This window comes from Myotis yumanensis, unplaced genomic scaffold (genome assembly GCF_028538775.1).
Source record: "Myotis yumanensis isolate MYYU_CA2020_CCGP unplaced genomic scaffold, mMyoYum1.0.hap1 SCAF_16, whole genome shotgun sequence".
Taxonomy (NCBI): domain Eukaryota; kingdom Metazoa; phylum Chordata; class Mammalia; order Chiroptera; family Vespertilionidae; genus Myotis; species Myotis yumanensis.
In genome coordinates, this window is record NW_027223767.1 from 3,879,362 (window position 1) to 3,899,166 (window position 19,805).

Sequence of the window (19,805 nt, forward strand, 5' to 3'; positions counted from 1 at the left end):
TTTAACAATAAAGATTTAATTTAAAAAAAAAATCCCCTCCCTCCAATAAGATATTACACTTATTTCTAAGATCAGCTCAAGAGTTATCTCACTATATAGGGTGTCCCCCCTAAAATGTATACACATTTATATACACAAATGTATACAAATTGTGATATTCCCCCCAACTGTATACACACACTCTGAATAATTATAAAGGCAGTGTTTATTAAAATACATTTCACTTTCAAAATTGAGCTACCAGCTGTCAAAGTGTGCATACATTGTTTTGGGACACCCTCATATAGCCTTTCCAATTTACTCCAGTAAAATGAATTGCTCTCCTGCGCCTGGTGTGGCTCAGTGGTTGGGCACCGACTTAGGAACCAGGAGGTCAAGGGCTCAATCCCCAGTAGGGAGCATGCAGGAGGCAGTGAGCAATGATTCTCATCATTGATGTTTCCATCTCTCTCCCTCTCCCTTCCTTTCTGAAATCAATAACAAATATATTTTTAAAAATAAAAATGAAATGCTCTCCCTTGGGGGAATGGGTGTTTTATAATGTGTATGCACGATTGCATATTCATTTTTAAGTGAAAGGAAGACCTGAGTTTGTTCACTTGCGGACAGGCCGAGGTTTCCATTGCTGAGAAGGGGGCAAGGAGGTCAGGAAAGGAGCGGGGGAGGATGGCAGCTCGCTCCTCTGAGGTCATTCTAAGGAGCGCACGGTGCGGGGCTCCGCCGAAATAGTTGCGGGGAGCGCGCGACTGGCAACGTTTCTTAGAATCAGGTCGCTGCTCCCTGCCAGGCTCTGCAGGTCTCAGGTGCGGGATCTCATGTGATCGTCAGCACAACGTGGTGTGGCCCGGCTTCTCCATTTTCCTGACGAGCAGGCGGAACCTCAAAGATGAGTCCGTTGCTCAAGGTCACGCTGCAAAGCGGGGGCAGGGGCGGGACCTCCAGGCGGCCCCGCGCCCCGGCCGCCCACTCCTGTGCGTCGCCCCAGCCCGCTTCCCCCCGGCCCCTCCCCTGCGCGCCGCCCCGGCCCCCCCTTACCCCGGCCCTCTGGCCCCCCCGCGCGCCGCCCCGGCCCCTCCCCTGCACGCCGCCCCAGCCCCCTTTCTCCACCGCCCGCCCTCCCCCGCGCGCCGCCCCGGCCCCCCCTTACCCCGCCCCTCTGGCCCCCCGGCGCGCCGCCCCGGTCCCCCCCTTACCCTCCCTCCGTCTGGCCCCCCGCGCGCAGGCCCGACCGCCCGGTGCCGCCGGCCCAGAATTCCGGCGGCCGTGGGAGGGACCACAGCTCTGCAGGGCGGGGGAAGCCGGGTGGGCCGAGCCCGTGTAGAACAGGCGGAAGGTCCCGGTCTTGCCGGCGTCACCCCCGCCCTGTGTGGAGTGGAACGTCCCAGCTCCTTAAGGGCCTGGGCCGCGGCACGAGCTGCCTTTTCTCCGTGGCGGCTGCGGCGCGTGTTTGCTCTGCGTCTGGCGCCGGTGGCCGGTGGCTGGTGGCCGGTGGCAGGACAAGCAGCCAGTGCCTTCGTCGTGTTTCGGAGATGTTTCCGGGGAGCTTAACCCGAGGCGACGGGCGGCCGCCCACGTGGGCCTGGGGCGGGCGCCGTGGCGGGGACTGGAGCCTGGCGGGGCCGCGCCACGCAGCCGGGCGCATTCTTGTCCCGCAGGCCCGCCGCCCCCCGGAGCCCGAGGTCGCCGAAGGCCGGGGCCCCTGGGCCTGGGCTCGCCGTTGGGAGTGAGCCAACCCGAGAGAACTGGGTAAGCGGGGCCCTGCACCCAGGGGCGCTGACACGTGGGTGGCGAGTAATGGGCGCATGGAGACTTGGTCGACTGTCCTGATGATACTGATCCTAGGAAGTGCCGTCAGATGCGATAACTGACGATTTCACACGATCTGACCGCAGTCGCTGAGGCCTCGGTAGTTTGGTCGCAGTTAACGAGCAGAATCCGCCCTAAATGCATGTCCTTCCTTTTCCGACAGCGGACCCACCGAAGAGGGCCGCGGACGGAGCGGCGCTGCGCCCTGCGGTAAGGCCTAGGCTACCGGGGTTTAGTATGGAACGTGGGTGTCTTTCCTTAAATGCCCTGAAGTTGCCTTGACGTTGTACAGTTGTAGTTTTACGTGTTCATGATGCACTACCTCATTGTGTAATTGCAGTGGCTAGGACATCGTTGCCCCTAACGGTTACATAGGGCCTAACCAGAACTAAAATCATAGCTGTACGCATAGACAAACTCCATTAAAATGTCTCCTGGTTTGGTCAACGTTAGTTAATCCAGGTGGTGCCTGGAGCAGGACTGGGAACGGTGAGCTTGACTGCTCTGATGAAATCACCCATAGGAAGTGCCGTCAGAAGCGATAACTGATGATAATTCCTGGCTGACTGCAGTCAACAAGGGCTCGGGGCTCAGGTGGCTGGTGCCCAGGGGTAGGTTGGTCTGCGCTGTGACCCTTACTTTCTACATTCACCCAGGTTGCATATGAATGAACTGGCAAGAGCCGAGGACTGCAGTGAGGAGCATTGGCCTGCAACGAGGTAAGCCTGTGGTCTGTGGAGAGGTGAGTGGGTGAGTAGGCTTAGCTGGCAGTCGAGTCAGGTGAAGTCGTACTAGGTCAGATATTGGCAGTGGAGCAGAGTGCAGAGCATACCCTGGAGTTCTTTTTTCACTTTATGGATGTATAATCCTGAGAAAATTGCCTTCCTGCTCTAACATGTGATGTTCTTCATTCTACAAAATGATAGCCTTAGGTTTGTAATGTTTAAAATACTGAGTAAGTGGCGCTTACAATGCCCAAGAAGCCAAATAGGACTTACTCTTAAGGACTGTTAACTGGGACTTAAGTTTGTAGTTGAGACTTGTGATCAGAACTGCATCTGCTGACTGTGGGTGTGGTGTTCGTCCCCCCAGGCTCTGAGTGCTGAAGAATGGTGACCAGTGCAGGCCAAAGCTGGTGATGGTGGTGGTGATGGTGGCAGCGGCAGCAGCTTACCCTGGGGACAGGTAAGATTCCATCTGGGCAATGACTGCCCCCATGGTCAATGAATGAGCAGCTAGTTTTGTTTGCATGAACTTGCAGAAAAGGATATCAAATGATGAAATGACCCAAAATAGCTGGAATTACCGGCAGATTGTGTGGTGGTGAACTTACGGTTTTCTGAGGATATCCTATGCTGTGCATGACAGCTGTTTGGAGTAGGAAGTGTGACTGATACTTAGTTCCTTGCAGGCTGTTTTTCCAGTGGATGGTCAGCCATGCTGCAGCAGGGGCAGAACTTGAAGTTCCAAGGACCAGTAGTCACCATCAATTTGGACTCAAGACGGAAACCTAGGCTTCAGCATTTGGTGTAGAAAGTCTCACCTTGCCCCACTGGCTTGGCTCAATGGACAGAGCATCAGCCTGTGGACTGAAGGGTCCCAGGTTCAATTCCAGTCAAGGGCACATGCCCAGCTTGCAGGCTTGAATTCCCAGTGGGGAGGGGGGTGAGTGTGCAGGAGGCAGCTGATCAATGATTCTCATCAATGTTTCTCTCTCTCCCTTCCTCTCTGAAATAATAAAAAATACATTAAAAAAAAAAGTCTCACTTTGTGCTAAGTATCAGAGGCCAGTCTTACCAATGAGGGCCAAGAAATGGATTTTGACCACCTTTTTGTAGGACAAGCACTTTGGTGTCATTACATTCATGAGTTTTCTAGTATTGTCCCTAGCTCAAAAGGAGCTTATGTACAATTTAGTATTATATTAGGCAAGGGTCCAAGTTCTTTAAGCTGGAAACTTCCTCCTGAAATTAATATCCATGCAATTACCATAAACAATAAAGGATGGTCTTTGGTATTGGTTCTTAAAATGTGTATTTGAAGAAAGTTAAACTTGGTCACTGCTGGGAAATATTAGCAGTCCAAGTACTTGTCAACTTCCCTGTGGTCTAAGCTGTTCTCTTGTCTTGGAGGCTAAATGTCCAGAGCATCTAAGCATCCATACACTTAGTCCAGTCCCTAGTTCCTTGGGCGCTGTCCTTTGCCTGGCCCTCCTAGTATCTCCTAAAGTGCACTGTGCCTGCCCCCATCTTGTCTTCCTGGGTTGGAGTTTTGCCTACTAGCTTGTGGGGCTGCACTTGCTAGTCCTCTGATGGCCTGAGGTAATCAGGCACCTGAAATGACTTTGACTTTTCTCTGGCTCAAGATTGGTTGCCAGGATTTGCTGTTTTAAAAAGCTTGGTGGGCCTTGGTTAAAAGGGTGGATGGGAACTTGCTTTGGGGAACCTCGGTTTCCCTATCAAGGTTGTCTTTGGAGGGACCAGATCTGTGTTCCTGTCCTGGGTGTTTGAAAAGAGCCTTCCATGATAGTTTTTGGGAATGTGCTGAGTTAAGGACTATATTCAGAGACAGTACTGGAAAAGGGTCCTTACTGGCAACACTGGAACCACCCATGGTAAAGTCTGTCTTTGGGGGGGGGGCGGGGGGGAGGGGAGTGCGGTGTGGGGTTTCTCAGTGGGCTCTTCCATCTGCTCCCGATACCTTAGAATGTTCTACACTGAAGGCTGGTGGCTGGTTCCATGGCCAGGCCTCTGGAATCATGGGGTTAAGGGCTGAGACTGGAAGTCAGTTAAAAGGAGCCCAGGGGTTCACAAGGAGGAGGCAGGCAGCCTGCAGTCCCAAGGGCGACTGCTCGGAGCTCCCTACCACCCGAGGGCCACTCAGGAGATGGGGTACCGAGATGCCAACCTGCCTTGCGCACATTTAGCATCTGGCTGGGGTGTGCTGCCCTGAACAGGACAACTGTGAAGTAAAATTGGAAAGTCCCGGGTTGGATGTAGGCCCCAACTACACTCACAGCTCACGCTTCCAGCACCCCAACCTGTAAGTGGGGAGGCTAAGGGCTGACTCCTGAGCCAGGGATGACTTCTCAGGAGCCAAAGAGAACGGAGATGGACGAGGGGTACGATGGACCCGTGAGAAGTGTTACCTTTTCCCAGGTTCTGTGATCTGGCTTCCCATGGGGGCTGCTCGGGTAGTGACTCTGCCTCAGCCATCATACCCCACAAGGACTACCTGGTGAGGCCCCACTTCCATGTCACGTCTGCGCTGGACCTGCAGTTTCCCTGCCCTCGAGGTCTTTGGGGGGGGCCACACAGTCCCCTGCAGGGTCCTCCTGGTCCACTGTTCCATCCCAAGCCTCCTCTACACAGCCTGGGCTCTCGCCCAGCTCCAAGATGGTGGGGAGGTGGCCCTGCTTCGGGGAGCGCTTGCGCAGGCTGAGCAGGAAGGGCTGGGGCAAGGAGAAGATGTCCACGTTGTTGCCCAGATCAATCCACGTGACATTGGGAAACTTGCTGGGGTCCTTGAGGGTGTCGGTGAGGTCACGCAGCAGCGCTCGGGTCAGCCGGTTGCCGTTGAGGGCCAGCGTGGTGAGGCGGGGCAGCGTGCTGAGTGCCGGCAACAGCTGGAGGACCATGTCATCCGTGAGGCCCGTGAAGCCCAGCTCCACACTGTCCACCTGCTCCCCGCAGCGCTGCAGGTAGCTGCTCACCCGCTCCAGGTCACGCGAGGTCAGCGGGATGCCCGACAGGTCTACCGTGTTGTCCAGAGGGCTTCCAGCCAGGACAGCCTTGAGGCTGAAGGGGAGAAGGGACAAGCAGGGTTCAGGTAATGGGGCCGGGCTCTCTCCCAGGGCTGCAGTGACGGCACCACAGAGCCAGCCTCTGCTCCAGGGATGGGAGGGAACAGACCCTAGTCCCCGGCACTACCCCGAATCTCGGCCTGGCTGGGCCCCGCTGGCCAGAGCCGAGGGACCACAAGGGAAAGCCCACCACGTGCTTCTGCAGTGACTAAGGGTACACTCCAGCCACAGTGCCTGGGTTTGCATCTTACCTCCTTCCTACTCAGTGTGACCTTTACTTATTAGGTCCTTAACCTTTCTGCTCCTCAGTTATTTTCTGGAAAAAATGGAGCTAGTTGAGTGCTACAGGGTTGTTATGTGAAGATAATAAATGCAAAGCATTTAAAACAGGGCCTTGTTTGGGTGATGAATAAATACTTGCTGCTGACATTATTCATCACCTGAGCACTTCCTGTGTTAAGGCCGTCTTCCCCACCAGATGGGGATCCTTAGGGAGATCCCCGCAAGACAGACGGGCTGCCAGCCCGGTGGGAGCTGCTGACCCTGGTGGCCGAGTGCTCTCCACTCCCTGCCTTCTGCCATTGCTCTTTCTTCCCCTGCTCCTTGCTCTGGCCACAGCTCCCCATTTCCAGGTGCCTCAGGAGAGTGTGTGTGTGTGTATGTGTGGCAGGGGGGGTGGGGGGGGGGGGAAGAGAGGGGGTGGTGTTAACAGCCTGCACACATTAGTAGCAGGAGCCTGAGCAGGCGAACCCCTATCCTCTATGCTCGGGACCTCCTGAAGCTGAAAGGCCACCTCAGTGTGCTCATCTTGCCGAGCCCCCGGTAGTTTGAAGGTGAAGCTCTCCAGGCATGACATCTAAGGGCCAGGAACACTGCCGGCACTTGTTTAGGGTGATTTAGTGTTGGCTGTAATTCTCATTACTGTTAATAAAGCAGGCCTATGACAGCAGGGAAATGGGAAGTGGGTGGTTAACAGCCTGAGCCTGGGGTGTGAATCTGGCCCTGCCACTTCTCAGCCGGCTGATCGTGGCCAAACGGCAACAGTAATAGCCCCTACCTTGGTCAGTCCTTCAAGTGTTTGTTAAGCTACTAGGTGCCAGGCACTGCCCTAGGCACCAAGGCCATAGTGGTGAACAAGATGGACAAGACTCCCGTTTTTACTCTGCCGGAGAGCGGCTGGACAACAAACAAGACAACCTGAGAGTCAAGTGAGAGAGTAGCCTGGGGGGGTGGGCATGGCTACTCAGGAAGGTTGTTTTGAGGAGGTAACATTTGAGCTGACGAGCAAGGAGAAAGCAGGCCATCGGGAGGGTTGGTGAGTTTCAGCAGAGGGAGTGCAGTGCAAAGGCCCTGAGGTTGGAAAGAGCTTGGTGTGTCTGAACCAGCAAGAAGGAGAGTGTGGCAGGGAGCACAGGAGAATGGGAGGGAGAGAGGGGCTGGGGACCCATCACATAAGGCCCTGCTTGCATTTCACTCAGTGTGACCAGAAGCCGCCTTGGAGGAGCAGAGCTGAAAGAAGAATGGACTGAGCACGCATGTGTGTGGGGGGAGACAGTAGAAGAGGCCCCTGGATTCCAACAGAGCTCACACTGCCAGCTTTTCAAATCTGAACAACTAGCTCACCAAGTGTCCTCCTGGCATTCCAGGTCCCAGGGGTTCTCCCGTCCTGCTCTGTCTGCGTATATGGCCCCTGCCCTCAGCCAGTGGGAGCCTCACTTCCTCCCCTTGGGAAGGTCTCCCCAGGACCCACCTCCTCTCCCCGCTTGGGGGTGGGGTTGTCTGGAAGGGAAAGGAGCCCCTCTCTTCTCAGGGAGGGGCAGGCCTTCCTCCCCCAGCTGCAGGACTGGAGGGTGAGCCCACAGCAGCCTCGGGAATGCTCATGTCCTCCCCCAGGAAGTCTTCCTTCCAGGATCCCTTGCATCCGCTTCCTGCCATGGCCACAGGTTCTGTGTCCCATGTGACCTCCTCTCCCCAGTCTCAGGGGCCACAAAGCATATGAGGGTTCTCACTGCTGCGTGAACCAGGGATGTGCTGGGGTCTGGGCCTCCCGAGAGGATAACCAGGAGGCACTGGGGTTCAGTGAGTGCACGTGCCCACGTTCACTGCACCAGGAATTAGAAACTCATGTCCCCCTCCCCACCCATCCATTGGGATGGGCCCACATCCCCAGCGCCCACCCCACAGACCAGGGCCCTGCCTCCAGGGCCTCTCATGGCTCCTGCCACCTGGAATGCCCACCACTGAATTCTCTCATGCTCACCAGCTCCGGGCAGCCTTCCAGCTCTTCCCTTCACCCCGCTCCCCTGGGAGGGATGCTGTGTCATGTCACACACCCAGTCTGACACAGACCGTCTTTGGGCTGCCCTTGTAGAAGGAGCCTGGGCAGGGGGGCGGGCAGACCCACCTCAGGTGACCATGACTCACCAGGCCTGTGGCTTCCTCTTCACCAGCCCCCGGTGCCGCCTCCACTGGGAGTGGGGGCTGAGATGGTATGTCAGCTGCCGGCACAGCTTCTCCATGGCGCCTAGTGCATCGCCCTCCTGCAGAGGCAACCACAGGGTGTGTGTGTGAGAGCCCGACCCCCACCTCCAGCTTCCTGTCCCTGCAGAAAGCATGGCACCCAGGCTGAGCTGGGGCGCCGACCCTCTGGCTCAAGGTGGGTGCCCTTCGCAGACAGCAGTGGTTAAAATGATCTGCATGATGGTTTCAGTTTTTGCGAATTAGTTGCTATGATTGAAAAACTGGAGCTTTATATAAAAGTCGGGATTCCAGGTGATCTGACAACTCATTGGGGTGAGTTGCCAGCTGATCCCTTAGCAGGACTCTCTGTGGTCCCGGCCGCTCCCCTACACTCAGGGCCATTCTGCTTGTTCACTGGTTCAACAAATACTTACCAAGCACCTGGTGCCAGACACTTGTCCTCAGAGCTGAGGACGCAGCCATGAACAAACGCCCTTGCTCTGTATTTCACACGGGACAGAGGAGAGTGAGACGTTGTCACCATGTCTCTTATCCAGGTCCAAAGCGGGAAAATAAAAGAACGAAGGAGCCACGTCTTTCGCAGCCCAATTCATTGATCTGTTACCTGTCTGGCCCATCAGCATTTGAGTTTGAGACCCTGGGGTTATGATCGGAATTGTGTCCAAAATTCTTTTTTTTAAAAAATATGTTTTTATTGATTTCAGAGAGGAAAGAGAGGGAGAGAGATAGAAACATCAATGATGAGAGAGAACCATTTATCGGCTGCCTCCTACATGCCTCCACCTGGGGATCAAGCCCACAACCCAGGTATGTGCTCTGACTGAGAATCGAACCATCAATCTCCTGGTGCACAGGACGATGCTCAGCCAACTGAGCCACACTGGTTGACACCGCCCCCCCCCCCATTTTTAATGCCCCAGAATGTGACTGCATTTGGAGATAGGCCCCCTAAAGAGTAATTAAGGGAAAATGAGGCCTGTAGGGGCCCTAATCCAGTGGCTGGTGTCCTCATAAGAGATTAGGACGCAGACATGTGCTGAGGGGAGACCTTGTAACGATGGCCGTCTGCAAGCCACGGAGAGAGGCCTCAGAGGGAGTGAATCTGAAGACACCTTGAACTTGGACTTCTGGCCTCCAGAACTGGGAGAAGTAAGTTCCTGTGGTTTAAGTGGTGTTTTTTCATGGCAGCCCTAGCACACGAATGCCCTGGGTTAAAGGTGGCAGCAGAGAGACTCCAACTCCATCCCAAGGGATGTCAAATCAACAGTCACTGAGCCCTGGGAGAGTGGCCGAGAGTGTGTGCTCCCACCAGGCGACCCAGGGCCAGCGTGCCAGGGCTGGGATGAGACCCACCTGTGACAGCAATGTGGGTGTGGGGAGGTGTAGCTGGTAACCCAGGTCCAGGGCTCAGGAGCACATCTGGCAGAGTGAGCCCTCGGTAAAAGCCAGCTTGGTTCTTATTATCATTACTAGGGGCCTGGTGCACGAAAACTCGTGCACTGGAGGGGGCGGGGGCGTCCCTCAGCCCAGCCTGTCCCCTCTCACAGTCCGGGAGCCCTCAGGGGATTTTCTACTGACAGCTTAGGCCTCCCTCTGTGGGAAACAACCGGGCTGATCAGGGGAAGGCACCAACCCCATCACCCTGCTGCTGTTGCCAATGCTGGACGTGGCAGCTGCAAGGCCTGAGCCCTGGGCCTTGCAGCCGCTGTGGCTTTGTCCGGATGGACATCTGGAAGACGTCCACCCTAATTAGCATATTACTCTTTTATTAGTATAGATGATCCTCACTCTGCTAACTGAGGAGCAGCACATTGAGTCATTAAGAGAATGGACTTGGCACCAAACTGTGGATTCAAATCCTTGCTTTGTCATCTCCTATGTGACTTGGGAAAATCCCTTGACCTCTGTGCCTCTGATCCTCACCTGTACAGGGATAACAGTACCAACCTCACAGGGGATGAAATGAGTTCCTACGTGTAAAGTGCTCTGAATGTAGCTGGGCACAAGTATGCTCTCCAGGAATGCTCGCTGAATCAATACTGTGGGGTAACCCTGGCCGGTTGCTCCGTAGTTAGAGCGTCAACTCTCAGACTGAAGGGTCACAGGTTTGATTCCCTGTCAGGGGCACATACATGGGTTGCAGGTTTAATCCCCGGCTCCGGTTGGGGAGCGTGCAGGAGGCAACCAATCGATGTGTCTGTCTCTCACATGGATGTTTCTCTCCCTCTTCCTCCTCCCTCCCTTCTACTCTCTCTAAAAACCAATGGAAAAAATATCCTTTGGTTTGGATTAACAAAAAAATAAAAAAAGTTGATGCTGTATACTGTGCTGTATTGTAAAATTGGCACAAACACACAGAACTTCGGCAGGGTAAAGAAGGAAGGGTACTTCTGCCCAGACTCAGATTTGAGCTGGCTTTTTTTTTTTTTTAAATTAAATCTTTATTGTTCAGATTATTACATTTGTTCCTCTTCCCGCCCCGCCCCCCCCATAACTCCCTTCCTTCCAATTCCCACCCCACCCTCCGTCCTCACTCGCCACCCACTGTCCTCATCCATAGGTGCACGATTTTTGTCCAGTCTCTTCCCGCAGCTCCCACACCCTTTTCCCCCCCAAGAATAGTCAGTCCAGCTGAAACCGGTTTGGCTCAGTGGATGGAGCGTCGGTCTGCAGACTGAAGGGTCCAGGGTTCGATTCCGGTCAAGGGCATGTGCCTGGGTTGCAGGCACATCCCCAGTGGGAGATGTGCAGGAGGCAGCTGATTGATGTCATCGATGTTTCTAACTTTCTCTATCTCTCTCCCTTCCTCTCTGTAAAAAATCAATAAAATATATTTAAAAAAAAAAAAAAAGAATAGTCAGTCCATTCCCTTTCTATGTCCCTGATTCTAATATAATCAACAGTTCATTCTGTACATCAGATTATTTATTCACTTGATTCTTAGATTCGCTTGTTGATAGATGCATATTTGTTGTTCATAATTTGTATCTTTACCTTTTTCTTCTTCTTCCTCTTCTTAAAGGATACCTTTCAGCATTTCATATAATACTGGTTTGGTGGTGATGAACTCCTTTAGCTTTTCCTTATCTGTGAAGCTCTTTATCTGACCTTCAATTCTGAATGATAGCTTTGCTGGATAAAGTAATCTTGGTTGTAGGTTCTTGGCATTCATCACTTTGAACATTTCTTGCCACTCCCTTCTGGCCTGCAAAGTTTCTGTTGAGAAATCAGCTGACAGTTGTATGGGTATTCCCTTGTAGGTAACTGAGTTTCTTTCTCTTGCTGCTTTTAAGATTCTCTCTTTGTCTTTTGCTCTTGGCATTTTAATGATGATGTATCTTGGTGTGGTCCTCTTTGGATTCCTTTTGTTTGGATTCCTTTTGTTAGTATAGATCATCCTCACTCTGCTAACTGAGGAGCAGCACATTGAGTCATTAAGAGAATGGACTTGGCACCAAACTGTGGATTCAAATCCTTGCTTTGTCATCTCCTATGTGACTTGGGAAAATCCCTTGACCTGCGCTTCCTGGAGTTGTAAATCCATTTCTTTCACCAGGAAGGGGAAGTTTTCTGTCATTATTTCTTCAAATAGGTTTTCAATATCTTGCCCTCTCTCATCTTCTGGCACCCCTATAATTCTGATGTTGGTACGCTTGAAGCTGTCCCAGAGGCTCCTTACACTATCTTCGTATTTTCGGATTCTTTTTTCATTTTGCTTTTCCGGTTGGTTGTTTTTTCCTTCTTCGCATTTCAAATCTTTGACTTGATTCTTGTGCTCTTCTGGACTGCTGTTGGGAGTCTGTATAATATTCTTTATTTCAGTCTGTGTATGCTTAATTTCTAGTTGCTTATTTATCACAACATCGAGGGTCTCATTAGATTTCTTGTAGATCTCAATAAGTTTATCGGCGGCTTCTAGACAGTTCTTGAGGGACCTTAAAAGTGTGGTTCTGAACTCAATATCCTCCATTGACAATTTTGTCCTGTTTCTTTGTCTCCGCATTTTTTATGCTTTCTTGGTGCACCACCTAGTGGTCTTTGTGCGCAGTCTTGTTGTAGTTAAGCCTTGATTGTTGTAGTTAATACTAGGGGGATTTGACTTCCAGGCCAACTGGCTGTGAGAATCAGCTGTGTCTGCAGTGGGAAAACTTCTGTCCTCTGGGGAGGTGCTAATCTGGCCTTTGCCTGAGGCTATCTGGCAAATGGCTCTGTGCAGGGCTTGGGCGGGGCGGGTCGCACAGGATCAACAGGGCGGGCGGAGCGAGCAGTTATGGCTGCTCTCAGTCCCGTCCCCAGAGGCTCTGCCTCTCAGAACCCCAGCAACCACTGCAAACCTCGGAGAGAAAGCTGCCCTCGTGTTCCGACCGATGCCAGACAGTCCCGCTTCTCCCGTTTTGAGTCTGGGTCCCTAGAGACTCGCCCAGAACTGGAGCTCAGAGTCTGAGACTCCCTCCCGATTGAAAACGACAACTACACCCTCAGCCACCAGACCGCTCCGCGCGTACCTCCGCACCTTTGTATTTTCCGCACTGCGCCTCCTCTGAGTCTCGGCACGCTGTTCTCCTTCCTTCTAGTTGAAGAATTTCCCCTCAGCCAGCCTTCCTGTGGTTCTGGGTGACGTCCGTTCCGTCTTTTAGTTGTATTTTTGAAGTGGTTGTGCGAGGCAGCAAACTCTGGTGTTTACCTATGCCGCCATCTTGGTTTCCTCTCTGAGCTGGCTTTTTTTTTTTTTTTTTAATTAAATCTTTATTGTTCAGATTATTACATTTGTTCCTCTTTTTTTCCCATAACTCCCCTTCTCCCAGTTCCCGCCCCACCCTCCGCCGTAACTCCCCACCCACTGACCTCATCCATAGGTGCACGATTTTTGTCCATTCTCTTCCTGCATCTCCCATTCCCCTTCCCCCTCCCCCCCAAGAATAGTCAGTCCATTCCCCTTCTATGTCCCTGATTCATTGTAATCACCAGTTCATTCTGTACATCAGATTATTTATTCACTTGATTCTTAGATTCACTTGTTGATAGATGCATGTTTGTTGTTCACAATTTGTATCTTTACCTTTTTCTTCTTCCTCTTCTTAAAGGAAACCTTTCAGCATTTCGTATAGTACTGGTTTAGTGGTGATGAAGTCCTTTAGCTTTTCCTTATCTGTGAAGCTCTTTATCTGACCTTCAATTCTGAATGATAGCTTTGCTGGATAAAGTAATCTTGGTTGTAGGTTCTTGGTATTCAGTACTTTGAATATTTCTTGCCATTCCCTTCTGGCCTGCAAAGTTTCTGTTGAGAAATCAGCTGACAGTCGTATGGGCACTCCCTTGTAGGTAATTGATTCTCTTTCTCTTGCTGCTTTTAAGATTCTCTCTTTGTCTTTTGCTCTTGGCATTTTAATGATGATGTGTCTTGGTGTGGTCCTCTTTGGATTCCTTTTGTTTGGGGTTCTCTGCGCTTCTTGGACCTGTAAGTCCATTTCTTTCACCAGGTGGGGGAAGTTTTCTGCCATTATTTCTTGAAATAGGTTTTCAATATCTTGCTGTCTTTCATCTTCTGGCACCCCTGTTATTCTGATGTTGGTACGCTTGAAACTGTCCCAGAGGCTCCTTACACTATCTTCACACTTTCGGATTCTTTTTTCATTTTGCTTTTCCAGTTGGGTGTTTTTTGTCAAATCTTTGGTTTGATTCTTATGCTCCTCTGGTCTGCTATTTGGTATAATATTCTTTATTTCAGTCCGTGTATGCTTACTTTCTAATTTCTTTATCGTAGCATCGAGGGTCTCATTAGTTTTCGTGAGGCTCTGCACAAATTTATGGCAAGCCCTCAAAATTGCGATTCTTAGCTCCATATCCTCCATTTCTGTCATGTTTTTTTGTCTCCGCATCTTTTATGCTTTCTTGGTGCACCCCCTTGTGGTCTCTGTGCACAGTCTTGTTCTAGCCAAGCCTTAATTGTTGTAGTTAACACTAGAGGGATTTGACCACCAGGCCGACTGGCTGTAGGAATCAGCTGAGCGGAAAACGTCTGTCTTCTGGGGAGGCGCTAATCCAGCCTTTGCCTGAGGCAATTGGCAAATGGCTGTGCGCAGGGCCTGGGCGGGGCGGGCTCAACAGGGCGGGGGGAGGGAGCCGTTATGGCCACTCTCAGTCCGTCCCCAGGGGCTCTGCCTCTCTGTCCCCACAACAGCTGCAAACCTCGGAGGGGCCATAGCCAGACAGTCCCGCTTCTCCCGTTTGAGTCTGGGTCCCTAGAGACTCGCCCGGATCTGGAGCCCAGAGTCTGAGACTCACTCCTGACCGAAAACGACAACCGCGCCCTCAGCCACCAGCCTGCTTTCGCGCGCACCTCGGTACCTTTGTATTTTCCACACTGCGCCTCCTCTGAGCCTCGGTTTGCTGTTCTCTTTCCTTCTAGTTGTAGAGTCTCTCTTCAGCCAGCCTTCCTGTGGTTCTGGGTGATGTCCGTTCCGTCTTTTAGTTGTATTTTTGAAATGGTTGTTTGCGGCAGCGGTCTCCGGTGTTTACCTACGCCGCCATCTTGGTCTCTCTCCTCTCTGAGCTGGCTTTTAAGAGCAGATGAATTAGTGACAACACTTGTCCAGGGCTTGGGGGTGTGGAGGGTGTTACAGGCGTGGGGACAGGTGACAATCTGGAGCCTGATTTCTTGCCACTTCCGTGGCTACCACCTTGGCCCAAGCCACTGTTGTCTGCAACCTCGGTTCTCAACCTGTGGGTCGCGACCCCTCTGGGGGTCAAACGATCCTTTCACAGGGGTCGCCTAAGACCATTGGGAAACATATATAATTATATATTGTTTTTGTAATTAATCACTATGCTTTAATTATGTTCAATTTGTAACAATGAAAATACATCCTGCATATCAGATATTTACATGACAATTCATAACAGTAGCAAAATTACAGTTATGAAGTAGCAACGAAAATAATTTTATGGCTGGGGGTCACCACAACATGAGGAACTGTATTAAAGGGTCGCGGCATTAGGAAGGTTGAGAACCACTGCGCTAGGGCTTGATGGAATTCCCACAACACCCTGGTGTAGTAAACGCTTTCATTATCCCCATTTTACAGAGGAGGAAACTGAGGCTCACAGGGCCAAGGCTGATGAAAAGGCAAGAGAAGGAGACTCTGAGGGAGGGAGACAAGAGACAGAGGAGTTGGAAGAGGGGAGCTGAGTGTCCGAAGAGATGAACATGTGTACAGGAATCAGCAGACGGAGGCAGGCCTGAGGCAGAATGAAACTGGTTTAAAGGAAACCTCTGGTCGCTGGTTCTCCAAACCCTCACCTCTTCCGAGTGCCTAAGGCTGCCTGTGAGAGGAACAGATGTCACCTGTCACTCCGGGCAAATGCATTCACAACCCCTAGGTTCCTAGACTTTGTTTCTTGCTGAGTCTGGACATAGGGTGTGTGTTGGGAAATAATGGTGCTGCAGCAGGCAGGGCTCCACCACGGGACCAGAGGAATCCCTGCAGTGGCAGACGGTACCACATTCGCATTCTAGGACTGTCCCTCGGACGGGGGACGGAGAAAGGGGTGGACTGGAGGCAGACAGGGTGACTCAGGGCCAGGCCCATCTGCATATGTGTGGTTTGGGGCACCCCTGCTGGGCCCATGGAAATGGCTGAAAGCGACAGAGGCCACCACACTCGACTGACCATGCACAGGATGGAGGGGATGGGCAGGGAGGGAGAGGAGGGGTCTTGGCTTTGGCCTTGGGACCGTGGTAGAAGGCAAGAGGCTCTGGATAAGAACCAGGTGAAAAGCAGGACGGGAATGCGGGGCTCGTTTCCCGCTGGGAGATGTGATGAACTTAGGGGGCTGGGCCCAAGACAGGTCCAGGCTAGACATGTCCATCAGCATCTGATGAAAGCCCCTGGCCAGGAAATGAGCCGAGGGGAAGGCAGGGGGAACAGCTGCAGCATCAAAGGGGCAGAGACGTACTGGACACGCAGGGACGGAGAAGGCCAGTCAGAGAAGCAAGAGGGGAGCCATGGGCACCAGGAGAAGGTCGGGGAGGAGGCTTTGGCCAGCAAAGGCTCCAGGAGGGGCTGGCATGGTGAAGGCCAACTTGGGGGCCAAAGGGAGAAGGGAGGGGACAACGGATATGGTGCTTGAGAGCCGCAGTTCTTTACCGAGGACTCTCATACCCTGGGGTCACCAGGGCAGCCCCCAGCAACGGGTGAGCAGTTCAGTTGCGGGGTTTTTAAAAGCTCCCCAGGTGATCCCCATGTGCTGCCGAGGTGGAGAGCACTGTTTCAGGCAAGAAGGACCAGTGGGTGAGAGCTGGTGGTCTGCCCAGCATCTCTCCTGGACCCCAGGACAGAATGTTGCCAGTCTCCCCAATGCCTGCTCCAAAGCTGAGAACTGGCCCTGTTTGGGTAACTGAGTTGGTTAGAGAATCATCCCCATACACCAAGGTTGTGGGTTCGATCCCTGGTCAGGGCACATATGAGAACCAACCGGTGAATGCATAAATAAGTGGAACAAAACCCCCCGATATTTTGCTCTTTTTCTCTATAAAATCAAAGCTGAGAACCAAGCTCCTCTGCTCCAGCTCCTCCTCCAACCACTTCCCAAGGTTTCCAAAATCAGGACAACTGGGCCCTGATAGGAGGAAGACAGGAGACAAAGCAGCGCCAGTGCGCGGCACTGCCACAAGGGGGCAGCTGTGCGCAGGGCGAGGCACTGGCTGCTGACCTGGGAGACCAGAGGAGAGGCTCCTGTTCCACCCAATGGGGACAGCAGATACAGTCACCTAACTAGGCGACTAGAGACAAACGTAAGCTATGTCCTCACGGAAGTCTGGACTAAACAAACTTGTCTGGACTAAAGAAACAACAGCTAGCATTTCTTGAGCATCTAACACTGCATGCCAGGCATTGCCTCTGCACTGCCTGCGTGAACTCATCACAACGCTGTAACTCACAACAGTCCTAGGGAACAGGGCTTCTAGTATCTCCACTTTGCAAATGAGGACCCTGGGGCATCAAGAAGGTGAACAGACTGGCAAGCCACACCATGTGTGAGATGGGGTCGGGACCCAGACCTCCAGACCTCACAGGCTCTGAGCTGGGCTCCCAGCTGCCAGCAGGCCCTGTGCTTCGCAAGGCCCTCCTGGAGAGGCGTTTCCTTCATTTGCACCCAGAAAAGACTGAAGCAGCCCCCTCTAATTCCCCTTCACTCCACTGCTTTTCGACAGCCCCTCCAGGCGTCCCTCCAGCGGAGAACGGGATAAAGCAGGACTGCCCCAGAGGTGGAGCCAGAGCTTGAGGTGGGGAAGGAGGGATGGAAGGGGAGGGAGGAGGGAAAGAAGGAGAAAGTGCCGTGTTGGTTTTTTGGGGTTTTTTTTGGGGGGGGGTCAAAAGCACCTAAGTGCAGAGCAGCTCCCACCCTGTGTAACCTGGGGGCTCGGACAATAAGCAGCACATGTTATGCACATCAGAGACCCCTGAACCCTGAGCGCCCAGGCTGGAGACTTTCTTTTTACAGGGCGCACCTCTGCAGCCCTTCCCGCAACCACATGCCACGCCCAAGCTACAGCTGATTGGCCCAGAAGCGGGCCCTGGCAGAGCCCAGCCAATCAGCCCTTTCCCTGGGTCCTGACTCCTCAGTGCTGGACAGAGGTGTGAATCAGAAGCCATGGGCTTGGCCTCGTGTCCAGGGAAAGAGCCAAGGAAGAGTGGGTGGGTCTGGGAGGTAGCAGAGGGGAGAAGTCTGCACTGTTTGTAGTTCTAGTCCCTCCTTCAAGCTTGGCTGCCTTTAGCCCCCACAAGGCCCCTCGGTGTCAGGGTAAATCCTCTCCTTAACTTGAGGCAGCCGAGTGGGCTTCAGGTACTTGCAGGTGAGTCCTAGCCACACTGGAAGCTCCACGGAAGAGGGGCTGGGGCAAGTCAGGGGTGAGTTGGCACCGCAGGGGGGTGGGGGGCTGGAGGTCCTGGAGAAGAATGTTTGAGGGATTCTGACCTGTAGGGAACGCTATTCAGGGTATTCCTGAACCCCCGCCTCCCTTGAGAGCCCCAGTGCTGGGACAAGGCCCCATGGCTCCAGCAGACAGCAACACCCACCTGGACACGCTGCCCCCAGGCAAACACGCAGAGCTCCCCACTGAGTTATGCCCAAAGGCATCTACGTCCATTCATAAATTCATCCATTCATCAAATATCAAGCTGGAGACCCTGTGCTGGGTTTCCTGTTTGCTCCCTCTCCCCAGTCCATTCTCTGTCCTTCCGTGTGCTCTGAAGGCTGGGCATCACCCAGCCCTCTGGCCCAGGGCTCCCAGCTGCATGACACGAACAGGAGCCTGTGGGAGAGGTCAGGGGGCAGCAGGAGCGGTCAGGTGTTTCTCTTTCACTCCCTCCCTGCGTCAGCCTCCAGGACAGCCCTGGCGGTTCTGGACTCCTGTGCCCTCGCCCGGTCTCCGTCCTCACTGTCTCAGGGCTGACCTGGGCAATCAGCAGAACATGGTAGTGATGGCAGCTAGGTCATAAAGGGTCCTGTGCGTCTGCCTCGCTTTCTCCTGGGCCGCCCGCTCTGGGTGGAGCCACTGCTATGCCGTGGGGACACTCAGGGGCGCCTATGGAGAGGCCCCGCGGCAAGGCACCCAGGCCTCCTGCCAACCACCACCAATGCCCCACCCTGGGGGCAGGTGCCCACCTCTGTCAAGCCTCCAGATACTCAGCCTTGGCCAGTGTCTCGAGACTCTAAGCCAGGACCAGGCAGCTGAGCTGCTAGGATGCCTGCCCCACAGAGCCTGGACAGCAATGTCTGCGTTGTAAGCCCTAAGCCGCGGGGCGATTTGTTAGGCAGCAGTGAGCACACCCGGGTCTGGAAGAGGCATTCTCATCCCGCCTTCAGCAACAACACAGCTTCCACCACGGCCCGGCAATGACTTCCTGCTGCTGGTCTTTGGGGCCTCAGTGTCCCTTTCCTTTCCTCTATCCTGCCACGCCCCCTGAGAATCTCTCTTAAAGTTCACAATGGGAAGGGTCTCCTGCTTCCCGCCGGCTCTGCTTGGTGCAGACGTGACCGTGACGGGCAGAGCTGCCTCTTGCCCCTTGTGGAGTTTGTGTTCTCGTGGGGAAAGATAATTTTGGAGACTAGCGAGTGAAATGAAAAAATAAGCGAAGAGATGAACAGGGGGTGAGACGGGGCTGATCAGGAGACCAGGGAGCGGCAGGCCGATCAAAAGTCTCTGAGAGGTGACCTGCGGGCCAGGCGCCCGGCTGCTTCTCCATCCCACAGACCTGGCAGACGGCAGCCTGGGAATGCCCCAGCCGGGAGACAGGACCATGCCCTGATTTGCCTTTTTCTTGCTTCTGAGGCCATTTTTCCTGCTTCCTCTGTGGGTGACCGGACCTCGCGGTCCCTTTGCCTTGGTGGGAGGGAATCTGAGCTGTGGGGTTAAGGGAGAGGCTGCCAGGCCCAGGGAGGAAGGCCCACCAGAGTCTGGAGGAGGGAATGTGTGAGACAGGTGGCAGGTGCGGTCAGTGTGGCAGCCAAGCTCCTCCGGTAGGAGGGGATCCGTGGGCGGGTCTGCATGAGCCGCCCGGTGCCCCAGCAGGAAGAGGGACAGACCCTCCCACCCAGAAGGGGTTGAGCAGCGCCTGCGGTGCCCGGGCCAGGCGTGAGCAGGCATGAGGAGGGTGGTGGGTGTAAAATGACACTCAGCTCAGGAGGAGGGCACCTGGGGTGGGGACTGAGG

General features: G+C 53.5%; 1 protein-coding gene and 3 non-coding genes across 4 annotated transcripts in view; 3 read left to right on the plus strand and 1 right to left on the minus strand.

The window, feature by feature from the left end:
- Positions 1-12: 12 nt before the first annotated feature.
- Positions 13-19,805, minus strand: part of LRRC75A (leucine rich repeat containing 75A) — a 53,216-nt gene continuing 33,423 nt past the window's right edge. The window contains exons 3-5 of the mRNA XM_070393724.1: positions 8,033-8,148; positions 1,194-5,603; positions 13-879 (exon numbers count right to left, since the gene is read on the minus strand). Coding sequence (XP_070249825.1) covers positions 5,063-5,603; positions 8,033-8,148 — 657 coding nt within the window. The 3' untranslated portion in view covers positions 13-879; positions 1,194-5,062. The remainder of the gene's footprint in view (positions 880-1,193; positions 5,604-8,032; positions 8,149-19,805) is intronic.
- Positions 1,820-1,888, plus strand: LOC138995226 (small nucleolar RNA SNORD49). Its single transcript, XR_011468556.1, has one exon. It is a non-coding gene; the product is annotated as a small nucleolar RNA SNORD49 (small nucleolar RNA).
- LOC138995224 (small nucleolar RNA SNORD49) lies at positions 2,307-2,374 on the plus strand. The gene has a single exon (XR_011468554.1). It is a non-coding gene; the product is annotated as a small nucleolar RNA SNORD49 (small nucleolar RNA).
- LOC138995258 (small nucleolar RNA SNORD65) lies at positions 3,079-3,151 on the plus strand. The gene has a single exon (XR_011468578.1). It is a non-coding gene; the product is annotated as a small nucleolar RNA SNORD65 (small nucleolar RNA).